This window comes from Heteronotia binoei, chromosome 3, assembly GCF_032191835.1.
Source record: "Heteronotia binoei isolate CCM8104 ecotype False Entrance Well chromosome 3, APGP_CSIRO_Hbin_v1, whole genome shotgun sequence".
In the NCBI taxonomy this organism is placed as follows: Eukaryota; Metazoa; Chordata; class Lepidosauria; order Squamata; family Gekkonidae; genus Heteronotia; species Heteronotia binoei.
In genome coordinates this window covers 168,535,456-168,560,650 of record NC_083225.1, presented here as the reverse complement: position 1 = coordinate 168,560,650, position 25,195 = coordinate 168,535,456, and the positions used below count along the sequence as shown (strand labels likewise).

At 43.2% G+C, this 25,195-nt stretch overlaps 1 protein-coding gene across 1 annotated transcript in view; it reads right to left on the bottom strand.

The window, feature by feature from the left end:
- GUCY1A2 (guanylate cyclase 1 soluble subunit alpha 2) overlaps nt 1–25,195 on the bottom strand; it is a 257,024-nt gene that overhangs the window by 25,544 nt on the left and 206,285 nt on the right. The window contains exon 7 of the mRNA XM_060234865.1: nt 12,401–12,555. Within this exon, the coding sequence (XP_060090848.1) occupies nt 12,401–12,555 (155 nt within the window). The remainder of the gene's footprint in view (nt 1–12,400; nt 12,556–25,195) is intronic.

The window sequence follows — 25,195 nt, the reverse complement described above, 5'->3', positions numbered from 1 at the left end:
AGCAAATGTTATATTTATATTTTTAAACTCTTTACTCCCAGCACAGGAAAACGATGGACATGGAAGGCTAACAAAGGTCTTTTAAAAATGTGATTATTATGTGAAAGCTGATGAGTGTTTACAATATGAATTAGAAGATAACTTCTCATCTGAGTCAAGCTATATGTTTTATTAATCTGCACAGCAGAAAAAGTTAGCAACAAACACACAGGCATTCACAGCATCCACCAGATTGATTCATAGGCATGCTGGAAAAAAACCAGGCAGCTTAGAAATATGATTGCTTCTCTCCAGTCCTGTTCATAGGCATCAAAGAATGTGGGACTATTTCTCTGCAGTTGTCCCTGGAGAGTCCTGCCCAGTCCTGGGAGCAAAGGGTTGCAGTGAGGCCTTTGCCAACACAGTGTCCCGACACTGCAAACCATCTTGGACCACTGAGATGGTACAACAATGTTGGTTGGAGGGAACTGTTCTGCTTATAACAGACACAGCTGTTAATGTGTCAACTCCGCACCACCACCCCCCCCTCAACACTATGGAATAAATGAAATTACGGGCTTGTTCTTAGCAGCATCAGCTTTCCTAAAACACACTTATGGCTGCTCCCGACCTTGGCTTTTCAGACACAATTCTGTAAAGGGCCCATCCACAAGTGCACGTTCTGGACAGCACTTATCACACCCCACACTTATCACACCCCACAAAAAGGACTTGTGTGGAATCACCTGATATGCAATGCCTTTCAATGGAGTCAGTTCATGCACTGGGCTCTGAAAATACTGAACAACCTAGTGATAAGAAATCAGTTGACTTACATTCACGTATGAACTAAGTTTTCCCTGGGGACATCCCCAAGTTGGATAGAATCATAGAGTTGGAAGCAATGTTACCTCTAAGCTGCAGAGTCTTGTGACCAAGACTCTGGCATTAAAGTTGGCATTACAGTTGTGAGCTACTGCATAAATTAGTGTGCTCTGGGGTCCTCCTTCCTGAGCTAAGACAAAAATGTGTGAGCTGGAGGCTAAAAATCTGTGAGCTAGCTCACGCTAACTCAGCTTAGAGGGAACACTGATTGGAAGGGACCTCCAGGATCATCTAGTCCAACCCCTGCACAATGCAGGAAATTCACAAATACCTCCCCCTAAATTCAGAGAATCTTCATTGTTGTCAGATGGCCATCTAGCCTCTGTTTAAAAACCTCCAAGGAAGGAGAGCCCACCACCTCCTGAGGAAGCCTGTTCCACTGAGGAACCACTCTTATGGTCAGGAAGTTCTTCCTAATGTTGAGCTGGAAACTCTTTTGATTTAATTTCAACCCATTGGTTTTGGTCCTACCTTCTGGGGCCACAGAAAACAATTCCACAACATCCTCTATATGACAGCCCTTCAAGTACTTGAAGATGGTGATCATATCATCTCTCAGCCATCTCCTCTCCAGGCTAAACATGCCCAGCTCCTTCAACCTTTCCTCGCAAGACTTGGTCTCCAGACCCCTCACCATCTTCCTAGCTCTCCTTTGGACCCGTTCCAGCTTGTCTATATCCTTCTTAAAATGTGGTGCCCAAAACAGAACACAGAGAGTTCTGAAGTTCTGTGGTCCCCAGGCTCGCATGCGCCTGGTCTGGATTGGGACCATGATGAATGGAGAAAGGGGGTCTACATCTCATTCCCCATGCCATTTTCTTAGACTGTAAGACTCTCTTAGGGATGTGGCATTTGCCCCATTGTGGAAACATGACGTCCAGCACATTGGCAAGTGCGCAGCCCCCAATGAGAGAAATAACATTCCCCTGGGGAAAACTGCAATGTGTACTTAGGCGCAATATCAGAAATAGGATTTGGGTTGCAGTGTGAGAGCTGTCTAGGGATAATGTGATTGCATGGCCAACATACAAGATAGTGATTAATGTTGTAGTTGCATGTTGCAAATCCCAAGGAGCGTCACTATATGTCTGCTCATACATGCATATTTATCAATGGCGGTAGCGGCAGGGCTTTTTTTGAGCAGGAATGCAGTTCCTGGTGGCTCGGCATCAGTGGGTGTGGCATGATATGCAAATGAGTTTCTACTGGGAAAAGCCCTGTGTGAAACAATTGTCATGTCAGGAGTGTGGCCTAATATGCAAATTAGTTCCTGCTGGGCTTTTTCGACAAAAAAAGCCCTGGGTAGGACTAAACAGGGCTTTTTTTGAGCAGGTAAACACAGGAATGCAGTTCCGGCTGGCTTGGTATCAGAGGGTGTGGTCTAATATGCAAATGAGTTCCTACTGGGCTTTTTCTACAAAAAACCCTATGTGAAACAAGGGTGATGTCAGGGGGTGTGGCCTAATATGCAAATGTGTTTCTGCTGGGTTTTTCCTACCAAAAAAGCCCTGGAAGTAAATATATATTTTTTAAAAAGTTGCTATCACACGAAGTATTATGCCACTTTCACAGGAAATCCAGAGCTGACAGCATGCAGCTCTAGGAATTGCTAGAAACTTTGGTTTTATGATAAAGTTCACAGTGACTCCTAGAGTGACACAGCATCCATTCCAGGTTTCCCTATAAAGCATGCAATGCTGTGCTATCCAAGTTTGTATCCTCAAGCTCCCACTGGTTACTGGTTGGCAGAGCCTGGCAACCATACATCAAAATGCCACTTGAAGCTCACTGCAAAAAAAGCAGGATGCAAATTTCACTGCAAATGAATGAACATCCGCAAACTTGTAAAAGAAAAAAAAAAGATCTGTCTCATGACAACTGCTCATATTCATGCCAGTTAAGAACTGTCTGCTTTTTTTTTGGGGGGGGGGGGTCAATGTGAGTATTATAGGGAGCCAATCCATTAATTAACACTGAATAAATCCATTATTCATACAGTTACAAAAAGCAGAGGAATTATCTTGAAAACAAGCAATTACTTCAGTTTCACAGCTCACTGGCTGGTTGTTTAGAAAGGCAGTCGCTTGGATCGTGTCTTTCTCTCTCTTTTTTTCTTCAACAAGCATGCATTGTTTACAAAAGTAGTGCTGGTACTGCATATATTAAACACATATAAGTGAAGAGAGGGCATTTCAAGATTAAGTTCTCCAGTGTGCTCAGTTAAACAGCTCTGCTCGCTTTGCTTTATAACAAGCTGCAGATAAAAGGCAGCGTGTTCTGCAAACAGTAGTGGCGTAGTTATTTTGATCTACTAGGACCAATCCAAGAACAGAAAAAGGTCTTGCCTGTAAGGAGACAGAAGTTGGTGCCAATTGTTTCTGCATGTATTGCCGCCATTGGCATTGCACTAAGGCAGAGGTTCTCAGGCTTTAGCGACTCAAGAATTCACATTTGTTAAGACCCCCAGACCCTTACCATCTCCACTGTTGGCATGCACCAGACAGCCCCTTTTCAAAGCATATGCTGCAATCTGAGTACATTGCATAGAGGCTTCTGTCCTTCACAGCCTCAAAATAATACACAAAAGCCCTTATTAGCAAAAGCAAATTTAAGAACATGTTTGTACTGCCTCAGAGAGCCCCGTGGCGTAGAGTATTAAAGCTGCAGTACTGCAGTCCTAAGCTCTGCTCATGACCTGCGTTTGATTCCCGGTGGAAGCTGGGTTTTCAGGTAGCCGGATCGAGGTTGACTCAGCCTTTCATTCTTCCGAGGTCGGTAAAATGAGTACCCAGCTTGCTGGGGGGGGGAGTGTAGATGACTGGGGAAGGAAATGGCAAACCACCCCATTTAAAAAGTCTGCCATGAAAATGTTGTGAAAGCGACATCACCCCAGAGTCAGAAATGACTGATACTTGCACAGGTGACCTTTCCTTTCCTTTCCTTTCCTTTCCTTTCCTTTCCTTTCCTTTCCTTTCCTTTCCTTGTACTGCCTGTATATGACCTAGAAGGGGGGGGGGCAACTTTGTTGAGCCTGTGGGCACTTCTGTAATTTTGAAAACATCACTGGGGAATGGTAATTATAAAATGGCAGCCCTGTGGACTGAGATGATCACAACGTATTGGGAGGTTCAAGCCAAGCAATCCCCTATGATGAAAATGCCTGTATCTAAATGGGTTTCCTGTAGGTACAGATGTAATGCTCTTCAGAACCATTTCCTGCTCCAATGGCAATAATGCAATCTAGGACTAGCTCTTAACTTTGGGGAAGAAGCAAGTAGGCACCAGCGAACACACTGATGGACACCACATTATCATCATTCATATCTGTACCCCCCCTCCCTCAAGCTCCCATTGCCTGCCACTGCTCCAAGTGGTGGTGAAGGAAAATGACCAGCATCACCAGTGTGATGATGTCACTTCCAGGGGAAACTTAGAGGTGACTGCAGTGGCTCTAGGCATCATTGGAAAAATTACTGTTATACCACAGAGATTCCAGTGATTTCTAGAACTACTGCTGCCACAGATTTTCCCCTGAACTGATGTAGTCATGCTCACAATACAACCCCCCATGATGTCCCCAGCCCCAACCCTTCTATCAGTTGCCAGACTTGGCTTGGTAACACTAACATCACTGGCCTAGAAAGTCAGACCACAGAGGCCAGGTGATTCTATAGGGCCATTATGAAAATGCTCTGATTCAAGTTCTCATTAAACTCACCCCCCAAATGGAAGGGACTTTGCACAGGGGATATCAAAGTTAATAACTTCATTGTAGTTCATTGGGGTGGGAAGACATCTGAAACCTGTTCAAAGCAGCACACAGAAATAGAGGGGGGAAGTAGCAAGTACAAAACCTGAACTTTCAGTATTCAAACCATGATTGGCTATTACTGTATATGGATACAGTAATCATCTCTCTCTCTACTCATATAATGAAATCTTTTGTGCCAGATAACTGAGTGGAAGCCAATTAAATTGTATACTGGAAGTATCTATGATGACTATATTAGCACTGTACCTCCTTGGTGCCTCTGGCTGCCAAACTCCAGGTGGGCTTTGGAGATCTCCCAAAATTACAATGGATCTCCAGAGATTAGTTTTCCTGGCTGATTTGGAAGGTGGATTATATGGCATTATACCCTGCTGAGGTCTCTACCCTCCTGAAACCCCACCTTCCCCAGGAATTTATGGAATTCTTGTGGAATTGTGGAAACAAAAATTTGTGGAAAGTATTTGTATAAACAAAACAACTTTTTGATCAACTTATTTTACTGGTTTACTAATATAAAATGCATAATTTATAGCTTAGTTATCATATGCAATTATACTGTCTGGCATATTTAAAAGTATAAGCACCAATGTTTTCTATAATCAAAACTGCAAATATTAACGACGGACCACACACACTCTGACACAGACAGAACAGCAATCTATTGTACCATGTGCAACCTTAGCAGCTATATATTAGTTTTTGCCCTGAGAGGTAGGAAAAAAAAATCAAAGTGTAAAACACAATTTTTGTACCTAAAAAAAAATGTGATATTTTGTCTTTTAAAAACTTTATACAGTCATAATAGGACTAGAAGTATATTTGCATACCAAGTTAAACTTCATAATGCTGAACTACTTAATATCATAAATAACTCTAGACAAAATTAGTTACATTTATCCATCCATCTGGAGTGAAATTCCTCCCTAGTTGCAGGGGCGGGGAGAATGCATAAATAAGTGGCACTACATCTTTTCCCTTTCAGGATACTGTCACTTGCATCTTTGTAAACAATGTCTCCAAAATACAGCCTCTTTATCACTTAGTTTTTTCTTCTGTAAATCAAAACAGAAGAAGAGAAGAAGAGATTAGATCAGAAGTGGCCAAACTCCGGCTCTTTTACACATATTGTGTGGCTCTTGAAGCCTCCGCCTTGGACAAGGCATTTCTCTCTTTATGTCTCTTTAAATCACTGCACCAAGCCAGCTGGAAGCTTGGAGAATGCATTTAAAGTTAAAGTTGCTTTCTTTTCCCCTCCCCTTTCTTCCCCTGTTACCTACCTACCTTCCTTCCTTCCGGCTCTCAAACATCTGACATTTATTGGCTCTTATATTAAGCAAGTTTGGCCACCCCTAGATTGGATTATACCCTGCCCTTCACTCAGAGAGTAGTTTACAATCTCCTTTCCCTTCCCCTCCTGACAACAGACACTCTGTGAGGTAGGTAAGGCTGAGAGAGCTCTTCTGAGAACTGCTCTTGAGCAGAGCCGCTCTGATACAGTTATGACTGATCCATGTTCACTCCAGCAGTTGCATGTGGAGGAGCAGGGAATCAAGCCTGGTTCTGAGTCCCAGGTAAGAGTCTAACTACTACACCAAATTGGCATCTGGGGTATGAATGAATCTTTGGGAAATCAAATGAGTTTTGCATTTATGGCAGTTTTTGTTTGTTCAGTCCAGCAGCTTGAATAGCCAGCTTAGGCTGAGTGGGTAAGAACCTGGAAACCAACCAAAGTCTGTCATCATCAGTTCTCGTATGGGAGATCACTAAGGAAGACAAGGGTTACTTTGCTTTTTTCTTGCCTGGAACACCCTGAGGATGGGGTTCCAATGAGCTGATTGCATCTCAAGAGCACATTCTTTTTTTTAAGCCAAGACAATTCCATTGGGTGTGTTTGGGCTAGATTTTTAAAACAGGCAATATAAATTTATTTGGCATATGGGGTAAAAAACACAGCCCATTAGTTTCCTCCCCCCCCCCCCAAAAAAAAGAATACACTGATCTACAGAGATACATCCCCTCCTTCATTTCACAGAAAGATGACTGAGAACCAGGGCTGTTTTTGAGCAGGAACGCATAGGAACGCAGTCCCAGCTGGCTTGGTGTCAGGGGGTGTGGCCTAATATACAAGTGAGTTCCTGTTGGGCTTTTTCTACAAAATAAAGTTCAATGTGAAACAATGGTGATGTCAGGGTGTGTGTCCTAATATGCAAATGTGTTCCTGCTGGGCTTTTTCTACTAAAAAAGCCCTGCTGAGAACATTCTACATAAGTGGTGAACATTATTCATGATGCAAAAACGAGGAAAGAGAATTTTAAACAACAAAACCTCAATGTGAAAAAATGTATCTGGGCTTTGGGTATTTACTGATTTCAGTCACTAAAAACAGATTGTTTTGTGGAGGGACAATGGAATTTGGCTTGGGATAGTAATTATGCCCTAAATACAATATATAAGGGTTTTTTTTCCATACAATGGCTGCCATAAACAATGAAGATATACTTGAAAATATGAGTGTCCACAGTATACAAAGGAATTATCACTCGCTAATGCTGTAATGCTTACATTTGAAAAGTCATATTACACATTTTGAGTGAGCAAAACCTTGTCTTAAAAAGAAGTTCACTCATTTCAAAATAAAAAAATAACCCATATTTTCCATTACTTCAGAATCATTATTTTAAGCATATGGAAATGTATGCATACTTACAGTGTAACCCTAGGCAGAATTATGCCTTTCCAAATCCCCTGAGATCAATGGGAAGTGTATAAACCTGTTTAGGATTACACAGTCCATCCACTTATCAACCACACAATTAATTTACAAAGGTTTCTTTATTTGCATGACATTCTTAGTTCAAATAGGTATTCTAGGAAATCGGAACTCCAGCTCTAATAGCAGGAATCAAATCCTGATTTCTGGGGATTAACTACAAACTGCCAATTTAAGGTGGGGATTTTGAGCATGAAGGCAACATTCTATTCCATTGGCTGATCAATCCTAGTTTCAAAGGGATTAGCATACTTGGTTCTAAAAACACCATTTACGGAAACAGAATCCATCTCCTTGTCAATTGCACCCCAAACTACTTTGCATTTCCAGGTATCTGCTTTGTTGCTTTTCATCCATCATGATTTGCCTTGCCAATTTCAGCAAAAACCCTGCTTTGACATGCTGGGCCTCTCCTTAGAAGAACTCTGCTTTCCTCTCATTGCTTGATTTCTGTCTGAAACAAATGCACTTCATTCCTTTCACCAGTTTTTTAATTGCTCCCCCCCCCCAAAAAAAAAATTTCAATCTCTAGCTGCTTTATATTCTAGCATACCCAGATTCCCACTGAAGAAAGTTATATAAGCCTTCATTTACATGGTGATTTACAGGAACCTATAAATGCCTCAACACTCACTGCCGTTAAAATAAGAAAACAGATGAGCAGGAGAACAATGCTAGAAGAAGCCTGTACAAAGTCACTTCCCCAAATTGCAGAAAAACAGAGGCAAACCTTCTCATCAAGGAGCGAACGCATAAAAATTAATCAAAGCAGCAGACATTTGCCCAGACAATCAAATCCTGAAAAGGAATTTCCTTTTAAAACCAACCTCAAAAAAAAAGAAAATACACTAATATCTTGACATGAACTTTCCTGTTCTGTGGTTGCAATAGGCAATGGCGCTATTTGATAATCTGTGGCCTGTGTAAATGGTAAATCAGTCCTTTGGCTACAGGGGATCTTAACAGTGCCATGCCAAACATGACTTATTGACTCAAAAGTCAATCTCATTTAGTTCAGTGGAGTTTATTCCTGAATAAATGAGCTTAAAATTGCATCCTGTGCTCAGGTGAAGAGGCTGACTCCTGAGTAGAGCCACCTGTCCCAAATTACTACAGAAAAGAAAGATTAGGATGTCAGACTTCTCAAAACTAGTTGGGTTGGAGGGGTGTATGTGTGCGGAACAATGAAACAACAGGACTGCTTAGTGCCTCAGCAGGGCTTTTTTTGAGTAGGAATGCACAGGAATGCAATTCCGGCTGGTTTGTTGTCAGGGGGTGTGGCCTAATATGCAAATAGGTTCCTGCTTGGCTTTTTCTACAAAAGCCCTGTGTGAAACAATGGTGATGTCAGGGGGTGTGGCTTAATATGCAAATAAGTTCCTGCTGGGCTTTTTCTGCCAAAAGAGCCCTGTGTCTCGGTATTATCATGGGGGTGGGTTTTAGACAGCTGGCTGGGTGAGATGCAGGAATCATGAGTCCTCGGGATCTGGACTGCAAGCAATCCTGCAAGCAAACAGGAAGGTAATGGAGCAAGCCCTTCCATGTCCCAAACTCAACTGTAGAAGAAGACAGTCAAGGATAAGCTGTCACCAAAGCAAAAGCCAAGGCTGATCTCAGATGAGAACAGTCCGTACAAGGAGAACAAATTGATGAATGCAAATATGAGCAGGTGCATCCTTGGCCTTGGCATTGAATGTCACCTTCCAACACTAAACACCAATCAGTAATATTTTGAGTTTATGTGATCATCACTAGTGAATCCTATGAAAGAACCTGTATTGCAGAGCACCAGGGGTGGAATTCTAGCAGGAGCTTCTTTGCATATTAGGCCACACATCCCGATGTAGCCAATCCTCTAAAAGTTTACAAGGATCTTTTTTGTAAGCTCTTGGAAGGATTGGCTACATCAGAGGGTGTGGCCTAATATGCAAAGAAGCTCCTGCTAGAATTCCACCCCTGCAGAGCACTAACTGTTCCAATTGTTTGGGGGCAGTTTCCAACTAGTGTGCATGTGTTTTAAGCAACGTATCAGATTAATAATAATAATAATAAATTTTATTTATATCCCGCCCTCCCCGCCTAGGCAGGCTCAGGGCGGCTAACAACATTTCATAAAACATACAGTAATAAATAAGGCTTTAAAATTAACAATATAGAACTTTAAATTTAACATCACTAAAAACCAATCAGTATAATTAAAATTTATAACTTAGTCTGACAGTGACGGTGGCATTTGACGCTAATTCTGTCAGTGTATACAGTATTTCCAGTGGTAATCCTTAATTAAACAGCGGTAATCCTTGATTAACAGCCCTTGTTCAGCCGTCTGTATATGCTAGCCTGAAGAGGGTGGTCTTGCAGGCCCTGCGGAACTGATCAAGGTTCCGCAGGGCCCGCACCTCCTCAGGGAGCTGATTCCATAGGGCAGGGGCCGCGACTGAAAAGGCCCGTGCTCAGGTGTTCTGGAGTTTGATCTCTTTCGGCCCCGGGATAGTCAGTATATTTTTCCCGGCTGACCTCAGTGCTCTCTGGGGTTCATACAGGGAAAGACGGTCCCTCAGGTAGGCTGGTCCTCGGCCATATAAGGCTTTAAAGGTAATGACCAACACTTTGTACTGGACCCGGTATGTAATCGGCAGCCAGTGCAGTCCACGTAGCCCCGGCCGTATGTGCTCCCATCTCGGGAACCCCAACAACAGCCTGGCCGCCGCGTTCTGCACTAGCTGCAACTTCCGGGTCCGGCACAAAGGTAGCCCCAAGTAGAGGGCATTACAGTAGTCTAGTCTTGAGGTGACCGTTGTATGGATCACTGTTGCGAGGTCCCGATGCGCTAGAAAAGGGGCCAACTGCCTTGCCCGCCTCAGATGGAAGAATGCTGACTTGGCAGTGGCTGCTATCTGGGCCTCCATCGATAGTGAAGGCTCCAGTAAAACACCAAGGCTGTTTACCTGGCACGCTGCTTTCAATGGCGCGCCGTCGAAGGCCGGGAGAGCTATTTCCCTTCCCAGAGCACCGCGACCCACACAAAGGACCTCTGTCTTCGCTGGGTTCAGCTTCAGCCCACTCAGCCTAAGCCACGTCACAACAGCCCGTAAAGCCCGGTCGAGATTCTCTGGGGCGGAGCCGGGCCATCCGTCCGTTAGTAGATAGAGCTGGGTGTCATCTGCATATTGATGGCAACCCAGCCCATGCCTCCGGGCAATCTGGGCAAGGGGGCGCATATAAATGTTAAACAATATCGGAGAGAGAACTGCTCCCTGAGGCACCCCACAATCCAGTGTGCGCCTCTGGGACCGTTCACCCCCGATAGCCACCCTTTGTCCCCGGCCTAAGAGGAAGGAGGAGAGCCATTGCAAGGCTAACCCCCCAACCCCAATGTCGGCAAGGCGGCGCGTCAGTAGCTGATGGTTGACTGTATCAAATGCCGCCGACAGGTCTAACAGCATCAGCACCGCAACGCCGCCTCGATCCAGTTGCCGCTGGAGGTCATCCACCAAGGCGACCAGCACCGTCTCCGTCCCATGGCCCGGCCGGAAACCAGACTGGCACGGGTCTAGGACGGAAGCGTCATCCAGAAACCTCTGTAGCTGCGCCGCCACTGCCCTCTCAATAATTTTACCTAGAAACGGTAAATTAGACACCGGACGATAATTCGCCAATTCGGCCGGGTCTGCTGTAGATTTTTTCAGGAGAGGGCGGACCAGAGCCTCTTTCAGAGGTGTTGGGAAATGCCCCTCTAAGAGGGATCTATTTATGATGTCCCGTAAAGGACATCTAAGCTCCCTCTGGCAAGATTTAATCAGCCCGGAGGGGCAAGGGTCCAGATCACATGTTGTTGGGCGAGCAGCGGAGAGGATTCTGTCGACTTCCTCCAGGCTGAGTGGGTCGAAGTGGTCCAGCACTAAACCCGAAGACAGGCATGGAGCCTCAATTTCACTCACTGTATCCAATGTGGTAGGCAGGTCTTGGCGGAGCAACGAGATTTTATCTGCAAAATATTTCGCAAATGCCTCACAGCCAATCTCTAATTCCCTAACATTTGGTTTGCCTTGTGGCATTGTTGTAAGATCTCCAATTATTCTAAACAATTGTGCTGGGCGCGAGTTTGCAGATGCAATCTTGGTTGCAAAGTAATCTTTCTTTGCAGCCTTGACTGCCATCTCATAAGACCTCATAAACGTTCTATAGGATGCTCTCGTCGCTTCGTCCCGAGTATGCCTCCACTGCCTCTCTAGTCGTCTGAGCCCTTGTTTCAGCTGGCGCAACTCCAAGAGTCCTCAAGAGTTATTTTCTAGGACTTCAGTTATGGAGAAATAGAGAAAATCACTAATTAACACCCACCCTTCCTCAAGCAGCACTGTTAAACAGCTTTCTGGCCTCAGCGCAGCACCTTCTTCACAACGATCTTTCCATTTCCATTCTGTTCCACTCTTCCCTCCAAGGAGCTCAGAGCGGTATAAATCATTCACACCTCCTCCTTGTCCTTGTGCAACAACATAGGTTGAGGCAGAGAGCAGGTGGCCCAAGATCACCAGGGAGTATCATGGCCAAGTGGAGACTTGAACCCAGGTCTCCCTCATCCCAGTCCAGAACACAAACCATTATATCACAGAGCTCTCTGTTTACTGCAACATGTTCACTCAACACTAGATGGCTGAGATACACTCTATCATTTTCAGATGGGACTTTATAAAGCAAAATTCAAATTAGACTCTCTAAACTTTAAGAACTGGCCAAACTAAATGCTAAATAAATTCATGCTGAATTATATTCTTTTATCTGTTTCTTTGAAGGAATTTGCAAGACAGACATATTTCTTCCCATATAACAACTGATTTATTTGATTGCTTACCTTCTTATTTACCCTTTATCTCATTGGTCTCTTTGGATTATGTGTTACCTTTTTGTGTTTTGAGATCCATAGTTTCATTTCATTTAATATTTTAAATATCAAAACCGAAGAAATATTCAAAGAAATACTGAGGAGCACTTACTGGTAAGTTGTTGGGCTGACGTTGATGCGACGTGGATGGCTTCCTGACTCAAACTTGCTTGCTAGAGTGACGTTGTTTCCAAAAAGACAATATCTTGGCATTCTTACCCCAACAACTCCCGCCAGAACAGATCCTGAGTGAATCCCTATCCTCATCTGGTAAGGGAGAAAAGGAAAGAAAAATCCTGTTAATGTGCTATGGAGCTCCCGCCCAACTTTCTTCCCTCAGAGGCAAAATTTTCCCTCTATTTCTCTTTTCTTCCCTGATTGAGCCAGCCTAGTAATGTGAGAATGTAAGAAAATGACTTTTTATATGTGTCAGAGGATATCAATAGCGCACCATCCTTGTAACATATTATAGTACACTGCTTGGGTCATCTGTTATCCCTTTATTGCTTTACGCTGACGATGCAGTTGTACTGTCATGTTCACAGAAGGGCCTCAAGCGCCTGTTACTCACTTTTACTTCATACTGCGAGACAAATTTCCTGTCTATAAATTATGTAAAATCCAAAAAAATTAGTTTTTTCAAAGTCCTGGAAACCACAAAGCTGGTGCCTCAAGGGAAATAATATTGAACAGGTGAAATCTTTCAAATACTTGGGGGTCTTTTTCCAATATAATCATAACTGGACAGTACAACGCAAGCAAGCAGTCATCTCAGCAAGGTGTAGTTCATCTGCGGTGGTTACCTTTTTTTACAAGAACGGCAACCAATTTGTCCCAGCTGCTATTCGTGTTTTTAATGCTAAAACAGTTTCTCAGTTGTTATATGGGATCCCCATTTGGGTTTGCGCCCTCAATTTCCAACTTGAGCAAATTCAGGCAGCATTTTTATGTTGTATTTTAGGGGTCCCCAACTGTGTCAGCTATGCTGCAATGTGCCTAGAGACTGGAACCCATTTGACTGAGACCAGGGCATGGCTACGAACTATAAAGTTTTGGCTACACTTACACTTTAGGGCAGACCCTGCTAGTTGTATCCATATAATGCTAGCGGATTCCTTCGTTTCCACTTGATATAGTCAGATCCAGAAGAAAATACATTCCATAGGTGTACCCTTGGACAATCTCTATATGCTAAGTGAAACGCAGGCATTCAGAATCCTGAAACAGAGGATCTTAGATATTGAGAAACACTCCCTTTGCTTTTCTGGACATAAAACTTGTTCCCCTTTAGCATTTGGTATCTTCCCAGATCATGGGCTGCCTGCTGCCTACTTTTCCCAGATTACTTCACCCCAGTTATGCCGCTCTTTTATGTTAGCAAGACTCGATGTTCTACCCTCAACGGTATTGTCTGGGAGATTTGCCAACATCCCTTAACAGAATAGAGTCTGCCCATGTAATGGAAGGCACCTTGAAACGGTCACCCATGTCTTACTTTATTGTGATTTTTATGGGGAAGTGCAGGACTGTATAATCAAACCTACTCTGTCTAATTTTTATGGATTACCTGAAGCGAAGCTGGGTTTTTTTCTACTATCTGACCATGTTCCCGTATCACAAGCATGGCTGCAAAGTACCTTTTGGTTGCCATAATAATCAGGGAGCAAAAGACTAGCTCCGCTTCTTGATGTTTGACTGGTTTTTATAGCTGAAACTCCATGTAAATTTGCTATGCTGTACTTTTTATTTCTATGCCAATAAAGGTATTTGGATATTATAGTATAGTAGCTATCTTCTAAAGTAATTCTGAAATGAATAAATAGGGAGCTATTCCTTGACATAAAGAATCGGTGGTAAGTTGAGCCCTCTGGGTAGGCCGGTAGGTAGGATCAACACTGCCTGAAGTCCTTGGAATGTGCGGCCCTTAGGGGTGAGAAGCAATTATCTGATCCCTGAAAGAAACACCTGACATAAATATTAGGGATCCAAGCCCAAGGAAAGTGTGGATGCTCACAGCAGCCCGGATCATTATGACCAAGTGATATGATGGCATGCGGGGAGATTTTTTTTTTTCCTTTGTCTTTTCACAGCAGCAGCTCCTTGAGTCTGCTGATCTGGGGATGCAAAATTTGAGTCAGGCTGAAAGGGAAGGGTAATTTTCTTACAAATGCATTGACTGATCTGATTGTTTTTCAGCGTGTAATGGACCGATTCTGCCTGAGAGGTGTTGTGTGTCTGGTGAAGGCTATGCTTCTTGGAGAGTCTTACAGTTCCTCCTCGCAGACTGGAACCGTTTTCTGACTCTTTCCCGTATACATGCACCTCAGTTGCTAGATTTCCAGTGAGATGCCCCCTCACATGGTATTTGCTGGCACTGCAGCTTGGCTCAGAAACACAGAAGAAGCAGAGGAACCAACTTGCAGCTCTCTAGGCTGTTCCTGTTTAAAGAGGATCCATCCAGCCCACTGTCATTCTTTCAACCTCAGCTGAAACAAGAATCTGGCAACTATCCAGCCTACCTATGTTCTTGTCACTGTCAGGCATGAAAGCACTTTACACTGAACTGGGGCTGGGGAGGGAATTGGAACACCATCTGAAGGGCTGTCGACGTGAATGGTTATAAAGAGGAATTACATTTTGGATATGCTTCAACAACTGTGTTTCATTTGCCTAGGAAACAGTCTTCAGAAATAGGAAATATCTTTTCACTAAGACTGCTTCAGACTAGAAGAGACACTTTCCTCGGCAGCCTCTGGCCTGGCTCTTTTGCGTCTGTCACTTGGAAGTGTCTGCTCTGCCAAATCCCATTCAGAACTGCACCTGCTTTCTGTTTGTGGCACGCAAAGGTCAGAACTGTAGAGGCTGATCTACTGAGGGGAAACTACTTTATGACAGGGAATTGGACGACATGACTTCTGGCCCCTTATAAATTCTTATTTTTTTACTTCATGTTGAATGTTCAAAACAGATGCTTGCTCAGCAGTCTATGATGGAACTACAAAATGGGTCACATGTCCCCAGTTGCAGATGAGGGGCTGATCCTGTAGGATGAGTCAGAGATAACAACAAACAATGGTGCGTTTTTTATGCGCACAAGCCTGAGGGACCCTTGGGTTCAGGTGCTCCTTCCCCCTTTCCTCTCCCGCAGTGCATAGCTTAAGAAGTTAACACTTCCGCTTTCAGAAGCAAACCACAGTTTGTCATTATGTCTGAATCACAAACTATGGTTTGTGCTTTTCCTCTTAAACCAGGCTTCTAAACTCTGGGCAAATCTTGACTCAGAATCCTGGTTTGATGAGACCATCAGACTTTGTGATTCAGAATTTGTTTGTTACATAAATGGATTTTTAAAAACTGCATGCAAGGATCAGAGGGGAGGGGATATATTAGCCTAAGGATGCCCCCCCCCCCAGATCATTCATATAATGAACAACCATGCTTTGTTGTTATGGCTGAATCAAGCTTCAGAGAATACTGTCAAGATGCAAAACTGCCTAGTAAGTTTGTGGTTGGAGCAAGGTATGATGGGGAATTTCCCTTCCATGTTTATGTTTTACTGGCAAAACCAGAGAGGACCATTGGCATCAGAAGACAGCAGAACAGTGGCTTCTGAACTCAAAGCACACCTTGAGAGGTTGAGGGCTCTCATGAGATTTACCAATGGTTGCTTCTTAGATGTTTATTTTACTACCTCTTGAATCATGGATAATGCATGTTCTAGACAAAGAACCAGATCCTGAGTCTCATCCATCTCATCCCTGCACAAGGGTTCCATCTGTGCATCACACAAACTTCTCCATTTTTTCTCCATGTTGGAAAGAATCAGGCCATGCATTTGAATATTTTGCTTCCCATGCTGAGTATGGCCATACCCAGGGGAAAGGTGCATACCTTCCTTAGGGCATTTCTGCACTATTGGTTATGTGAATTTCTTAGCTGTGCTGTATGCAAGATTGCTGTCCATCAGGGCCAGTCCTGTGCAGTTGAAAGTGGGCAGACTGGGGCAAAGGCAGCATAGTGTTTAACAGAAACAGGTCTCTTGCAGTGCAATGGTATTCAGAATTACACCCTTCTATGACTGGGGAAGGCAATGGCAAACCACCCTGTAAAAAGTCTGCCATGAAAACGTTGTGATGCAACGTCACCCCAGGGTCGGAAACGACTGGTGCTTGCGCAGGGCACTATCTGTACCTTTTTAAGCCCATTAAAGTCAACAGGCTTAGAAGTGTTTAAGTCTACTTTGGACTTTACCATCAGTTGCTGAGATTAGTACGCAGGCACCACCCAGGGTTGTTAAAGGGATCAGGAAGTAACTGGACATCTTTGATTTATTGGTACAGCTGGTCTTCTCTGATGTTCTCTCCCGTGGCTAGAACTGAGTGATGGTACAAAGGCTGACTCTCCTTTTGACACCAGCTTAACCATTTCCAAGGCCCCCTTATGAAATCCTGTGTGGACATTCCCTTAGCCAAATGTACAGAAATGTTTAGGGCATTTTTAATCTGACTTTCTTTAGTAAGACTGTCCTCAGTTAGTCAATATTATCAGCATCCAAACTCAGCCAAGAGCTTAACCCAATAAGGGCCTAAACAAATTAAACTACATTTAGTGACCAAATCAAATCAGTACTGTACATGGCTCTGTTTAGTATCCAGTCTAATGCCAGTACTCAGTAATAAATCTTTATTATTGTAGTTTGCTACTGTTCTGTAAGCAGAAATAAAACAATTTTTCCCATGTATGCTTTCATGGATATGACTGGTTGACCTGATTTCATCTCTCCCCCCCCCCCCTTCCCTTCTGTCTCAGTGGACAGTTCAAGACAACATGCAAAATCATTTCTTATTACTACAGCTAGTTTTTGAAACCAGAGTTCAGCTCACAGATGAGATGATCATTCATAACCTTGGGTGCCTTGACAAATGTTGGTTTCATGACCTTCACTCTATTCTCCATCTCCCTCTTTAAAGAGCTGCCTGGAACTACAGTTAAGATTGTTTTAGTAAATCAGTTTCCAACCTTGGGATGCTTTCACACAAGAGATGTGGCCCAAACTAGCCCCACCTCCCATTCAGTCTAAATCACATGAGCACATCTGCCCTCCGAGCCATACCTGTTCTCACTCTGTCTCCAGATGCCTCCTATCCAGATTAAAAAGCCACCTGTTTCTTCCCAGTAGTATTCCCCTGAATCGGATTTAGGTCCCTTATTTTCTGGCCATCTGAATGCTGGGATGCAATCACAAGCAGAAGAGAAGTGTCATCATGCCAAGCCATTCCCAGTGCTTTCTGGGGTTTTTTCCCCTTAACCCCTCTCCGAGGAGCGCTTGTACACTTCTCTGCTTGAGCGCGCACACCAGGGACTTTTGTAAAAAAAACCCCAACCCTTTCCACAGTGGATCCATGGTTGAGGTGCACTAGTTGTCTGAATGGGCAACCATGGACTGCTGCCAGGATCCTACCGCTTCAATGGCGGCTGCCCAATAGCCTGGAAATGGACCAAACTCAAGTGAATTTTTTACTGACGGGATAATATCGCATCAATTTCCTGGTGTGAAGCCACCCTTGATCTCAAATCCTGGTTTGAAGCACATTAACTAACCATAGCTAATGGTGCAACCTGTATGCAGATGATCACACTAACTGAAATTAATTTAATTAAGCCATGGTTTCATGTGATGCCTGAACCAAGCCATAGTTCTTCATTCACCTAACAACAAACCATGGTTTAATCTGCATTTGGAAGCCTCTTATTGTAGAGAAGAAACAAAGCATGGTTTGATTTGAAATCTAGATGGCATGACAAACTAGTTTATTGAGTACTCAGTAAATCCCTGAGCTAAGATCTAGTGGGAAGAACGGGGAATACCTCATTTTCATAGCTGCAAATCTTGCTTTGCCTTTATGGGAAAATGCTTCACTCCACACATGCTATACATTGCATATAATTACCGATTAAATGTCCTATGCTGTACTTCATGAGAATTAACAAAATGTATTTTAGAGCACTTAACAAGCCTGAAGAGAAAAAGGGCCAAACCTACACCAGAGCCAGTCTGGTGTAGTGGTTAAGTGTGCGGACTCTTATCTGGGAGAACCGGGTTTGATTCCTCACTCCTCCACTCGCAGCTGCTAGAATGGCCTTGGGTTAGCCATAGCTCTCACAGGAGTTGTTCTTGAAAAGGCAGCTGCTGTGAGAGCCCTCTCCAGCCCCACCCACCTCACAGGGTGTCTGTTGTGGGGGGAGAAGATATAGGAGATTGTAAGCCGCTCTGAGTCTCTGATTCAGAGAGAAGGGCGGGGTATAAATCTGCAATTCTTCTTCTTCATATGGCAGACTTTAGAGAGGAAATAATACCAAGGTCTATCTATCTGTCTATTTTCAAATTTACTTTTACAGTTTCTACTCTATCAAATTTCTGCTTTTATTTCATGGCTCTCTGTAAATGGAGAATGTTAATCAATATTGCAGAAATAGCAGCAGTTTTTAAAAAGGCTCCCAGAAAGGAGAATGTGAAAAACCTCAATGGTGAGCATGAGAGAATTGCCTAGGTGCCCAGAGCATAGAGAATTGTCAGAATTGTCTAGGAGAACACGAGGAGCATAGAGAATTGTCAAGATTACTCATAGGCATTTGAAAGAAAAATAAACAGCCCTGGGAACTGGGCCTTTGTGGGTAAGTGACATTTCTTCATGCGCCAGGGGACCCTGCTGCAGTTCTTACGGTGTCACTATGCAGAGCATAACGTTAACACACAGACAATGCTTTGAGCTGGGAGTTTCTCATGGCTGAGTTGCTCCATGAAAGGCGGTGAGCCCTCAGCACCTTTCAAAAGAAAGTTGCTTCATTCCAGTGTTCTTAGGAAGCTTAAAAGACTTACAGAAATGTAAGTCCAAATCCATTGGTTTTCCTTTGGCCTGTAAGGCATATTGAGTCAAGCTGCTTAAAGATGTTCATACAAATGATGTAAATGCTATGGTTTCCTCACTTAAACCTGCAAATTAGCTTCTGCTATATGGAAAGCTTGGCTACAGGTAACGTCAGCTGAGGTCTATTATACATATTGACTATTCCCACCTAAAAGTTGGGAAATGGATGATAAGATCACTGACTACCTTTTGCTAGTATGACTTTCATGGGGAGACTGCTGATACTATACATTTAAGGAGTAATTCTAAATTCATCTACTTGGAAGCAAGTGCCGGTTTATTTCAGGGGACTTACTCTGAGACTCAGAAAACTGTTGTTAGCATAACTCAAAGTAGAGGTTTTACAAAAGGTGACGTCGACTCCATGTGAAGACTGCAATTAACAAAAAGACAGAGTGGGGAGAAGTGAACATACCTGAAGAATCTGTCTCAATAAACGCTTCTATGTTTTTCTTGTAATGGTTTAGCCAGAGAGGAGTTCTACTTTCATACATGTTTGCCCAGACATTTTTTTTTTCTTATAGAATACATGTTTAGGGAAGAGTTTACATTATTCTGTACAGGTACAAGTCCAAAGCTATGTAAATAACTCCGCATCATGGCCATTTGGGCTCTTGAAAAAGTAATAGAGGGAAGCCAAGAGCAAGTTTGGGGATGTCAATTCCAGAGAAGTGATGTAGTGCAGCTCTAGAAGTGATGTAGTGTAGCTCTAGGAATCACTGGAAATTGTATGGTAAAATCATACAAGTTTCCAGTGATGCCTAGAGCTACCCTACATCACTTTTTTGGGGAAACCCAAAGATAAAAGTAGTAACACACAGGTCACCAACTTTTTAAAAAAAGAAGTATCCAGATTCTATACTTCGGTTGATGCAGCCCAAAATCGAATTTGCCTTTTTAGCTACCACACCGCACCATATGTTTAAAAATGACACATATTGTGTCATTTGGCCTTTTGCTTCTATGTGACACCAATTCTAGGCTGTTAGGTATGCACTGACACTCTGAATTACACAAAATATTTTGGCTCATCTCAGTCCAGGACAAAAAAGTAGTGAAGGAGAGTTTTTCTGTGAAGTTGGCTGACTACTATCCAGGGCAGAGGGAAATCATATTTAAAATGCAAAGATCTAAATATTTTGGCTGTTTTAGCTTTTGTATTTCTACACCAAAATCACATAAATTACTAGACACAACCCCAAAGGCATCACAGAAAGCACAAAAGAAACTGCAGGAAAAGGAAAATGATTTCTTCTTGGTGTTGCTTCAGAATTTAATATCAGCTTAGGAATTCTATGAAGCAACAATGCAATGAACTAGTTTTGGACAGGCTGCTATCTTTAAAGTACTAATGGTTATTTTCCTCATATTAATCAAAACTGTGAGTCAGTCTTGGGTGGCAGTAAAGATGTAAGGGAGATCTATGTTTTAATATATTTTTAATGTGCCTTCCTGCCAATAAAGTAGGCATATTGTTTATTTTGAAAAAAGTTACATTTAGAGAGTGAAGAACCCACACTAGATAGGAAATGTTAATAGGATGCAAAGGACATAACATGAAGTCCTGATTAACAAAATAATTTCAGCAAAACTGAGAGATGAAATCCTTCAAGTAATTTTTTTTTGCCATTTAAAGAATGAATCATAATAAAACAGCTTCTCACATTTAAGTATGCATATCATAAGCAAGCACAATTATTAAAATTCACATTTGAAAAGAAGGGCTGCCAGCACTAATTGATCAAGCTTGGCTTAAGCAATTTAATAAATCATATGCTGACTCATTTTTAAAAAAAAAAAAAAAAAAATATTCATTGTCTCTTTTACAGCTGTACCCTGACCTGGATGGCCCAAGGTTAGCTCTGTCTTTTCAGATCTGGGAAGTTAAGCAGGGTTAGACCTGGTTAGTGCTTGGATAGGAGACCACCAAGGAAGTCCAGATCTGCTATGCACAGGTAAGGAAGGGCAAACCACTTCTGTTTGGTAGAGGTTGTCCCTGAAAGGGCAGCTGCTGTGAGAGCCCTCTCCAGCCCCACCCACCTCACAGGGTGTCTGTCATGGGGGAGGAAGGTAAAGGAGATTGTGAGCCGCTCTGAGACTCTTCGAAGTGGACGGCGGGATATAAAGCCAATATCATCTTCTTCTTCTGTTCATCTCTTGCTTAGAAAGGCCTATTGGGTTGCCATAAATCAGCTGCAACTTGAGAACTTGTCCAATCTTTCACTGCTGTAGTGAAAAAACCCTGTGGGCTTCCATTGCTCTCTAGAGCCCTATGTGCCCTGCAAAGCATGAAGCTGACACCTTCATTAAAGTGAGCAGAGAGTCCCTTACAGAGGGAAATTCTAAGTACGCACATTGGAGCCCTCATGTTCACACGGCTCACACAGGGCCAGCCTAGTCCAGCTTGGGAAATTCCATACTGGTTCTACACCATGCTGGATCTATAAAAAAGGCCAGTAATTAAAAAAGACACCGGGAATTGTGCATTGGGGATTCAACTACACTAGTGTGGTATAGTGGTTAAGAGTGGTGGACTCTAAGCTGGAGAAGTGGATTTGACTCCCCAGTCGTCCACTTGAAACCAGCTGGGCAATCTTGGGCCAGTCACAGAGCTCTCTCAGCCCCACCTATTTCACAGGGTGTCTTTTGTGGGGAGAGGAAGGGAACATAAGAACATAAGAGAAGCCATGTTAGATCAGGCCAATGGCCCATCCAGTCCAACATTCTGTGTCACACAGCGGCCAAATATATATATATATATATATATATATATATATATACACACACACACACACTGTGGCTAATAGCCACTGATGGACCTCTGCTCCATATTTTTATCTAACCCCTTCTTGAAGGTGGCTATGCTTGTGGACGCCACCACCTCCTGTGGCAGTGAATTCCACATGTTAATCACCCTTTGGGTGAAGAAGTACTTCCTTTTATCCGTTTTAACCTGTCTGCTCAGCAATTTCATCGAATGCCCACGAGTTCTTGTATTGTGAGAAAGGGAGAAAAGTACTTCTTTCTCTACTTTCTCCATCCCATGCATTATCTTGTAAACTTCTATCATGTCACCCCTCAGTCGACGTTTCTCCAAGCTAAAGAGCCCTAAGCGTTTCAACCTTTCTTCATAGGGAAGGTGTTCCAGCCCTTTAATCATTTTAGTTGCCCTTTTCTGAACTTTCTCCAATGCTATAATATCCTTTTTGAGGTGCGGCGACCAGAACTGCACACAGTACTCCAAATGAGACCGCACCATCGATTTATACAGAGGCATTATGATACTGGCTGATTTGTTTTCAATTCCCTTCCTAATAATTCCCAGCATGGCGTTGGCCTTTTTTATTGCAAACACACACTGTCTTGACATTTTCAGTGAATTATCTACCATGACCCCAAGATCTCTCTCTTGGTCAGTCTCTGCCAGTTCACACCCCATCAACTTGTATTTGTAGCTGGGATTCTTGGCCCCAATGTGCATTACTTTGCACTTGGCCACATTGAACCGCATCTGCCACGTTGACGCCCACTCACCCAGCCTCAACAGATCCCTTTGGAGTTCCTCACAATCCTCTCTGGTTCTCACCACCCTGAACAATTTAGTGTCATCCGCAAATTTGGCCACTTCACTGCTCACTCCCAACTCTAAATCATTTATGAACAAGTTAAAGAGCATGGGACCCAGTACCGAGCCCTGCGGCACCCCACTGCTTACCGTCCTCCACTGCGAAGACTGCCCATTTATACTCACTCTCTGCTTCCTATTACTCAGCCAGTTTTTGATCCACAAGAGGACCTGTCCTTTTACTCCATGACTCTCAAGCTTTCTAAGGAGCCTTTGATGAGGAACTTTATCAAAAGCTTTCTGGAAGTCAAGGTAAACAACATCTATCGGGTCTCCTTTGTCCACATGTTTGTTCACCCCCTCAAAGAAATGTAACAGGTTAGTGAGGCAAGATCTTCCCTTGCAGAACCCATGCTGAGTCTTCCTCAATAACCCGTGTTCATCAATGTGCCTACTCATTCTGTCCTTGATAATGGTTTCTACCAACTTTCCCGGTATTGAAGTCAGACTGACTGGCCTGTAATTTCCCGGATCTCCTCTGGAACCCTTTTTAAAGATGGGGGTGACATTTGCTACCTTCCAGTCCTCAGGAACGGAGGCAGATTTCAATGAAAAATTACAGATTTTTGTTAGAAGATCCACAAGTTCAACTTTGAGTTCTTTCAGAACTCTCGGATGTATGCCATCCGGACCCGGTGACTTATTCGTTTTTAATTTGTCTATCAGTTGTAGGACCTCCTCTTTTGTCACCTCAATCTGACTCAGGTCTTTCAACACCCCTTCCAATATTAGTGGTTCTGGGGCGGGCAAACACTTCTCATCTTCCACGGTGAAGACGGAGGCAAAAAATGCATTCAGCTTCTCAGCCATTTCCCTACCCTCCTTCAGTAATCCTTTTACCCCATGGTCATCCAAGGGCCCCACTGCTTCCCTGGCTGGTTTCCTACTTCTAATATATTTGAAGAAATTTTTATTGTTGGTCTTTATGTTTTTTGCAATATGCTCCTCATAGTCCCTTTTTGCCTGCCTGATCACAGTCTTGCATTTGATTTGCCACTGCCTGTGTTCCCTTTTATTAATCTCACTTGGACTGGTTTTCCACTGCTTAAAGGAGTCCTTCTTACCTTTTACAGCTTCCATTACTTTGTTTGTTAACCATGCTGGCCTCTTCTTATACCTGTTTGTGCCTTTCCTAACTTGTGGTATGTATTTTATCTGAGCTTCTAGGATTATAGTTTTAAATAGTCTCCAAGCTTCCCCAAGGGTTTTGACCGTATTTACCTTTCCTTTCAGTTTCCTCCTCACATGCCTCCTCATCTCAGAGAATTTACCCCTTTTAAAGTTAAATGTGGTTGTGGCGGTCTTTTTGGGCAACTCCCTATTTATACAAATGGTGAAATCAATAACATTATGGTCACTGTTCCCAAGCGGCGCAATCACTTTTACGTCTCTCACCAAGTCTTGGGCATTACTTAGGACCAGATCCAGGATCGCCCCACCCCTGGTAGGTTCTGAGACCATCTGCTCCATAGCACAGTCATTGAGAGCATCAAGAAACTCAATCTCTTTCTCTCGACCAGAACACATATTGACCCAATCAATCTGCGGGTAGTTAAAATCACCTATTACGACACAGTTTTTACGTTTAGCCGCTATCTTTAATCCCTCCATCATATTATAATCGTCCTCTCTCTTTTGATTTGGTGGGCGATAACAAACTCCCATAGTTAAATTTCCTTTTGGGCCCTCTATTTCAACCCAAAGCATTTCTAAAAGGGAATCTAATTCTCTGACCTCAGTCTTACTGGACCGTATATCCTCTCTGACATACAGAGCCACCCCACCTCCAACCCTTCCCTCCCTATCCTTCCGATATAACTTATATCCAGGAATCACCGTGTCCCACTGATTCTCCTCATTCCACCAAGTTTCTGAAATTCCCACAATGTCTATGTTTTCTCCCAACACTAAACATTCCAATTCACCAATTTTACTTCGGACACTTCTAGCATTTGCATACAAACATTTATAATTTCCCAAGCAAGCTAGGCCCGCCACCTCTCTCCTGCCGCCTCGAGACTCTAGCAGACAGTCCATACTGTTTGTCACCATCACAGTGGACAACTCTGATCCGTTACTCGGTAGAAAAATAGAAGCCAACCCTTCATCTCTTTGAGACGAGTCCTCCCGAACCAGAGACATTCCATCTCCTGTCGGCTTTCCCCCAAGATTTAGTTTAAAAACTGCTCTGCCACCTTTTTGATTTTAAGCGCCAGCAGCCTGGTTCCATCCGGAGACAGGTGGAGACCGTCTCTTTTGTACAGCTCCGGCTTGTTCTAGAAAGCATCCCAGTGCCTAACAAACTTAAACCCTTCCTCCTTACACCATTGTCTCATCCACACATTGAGACTTC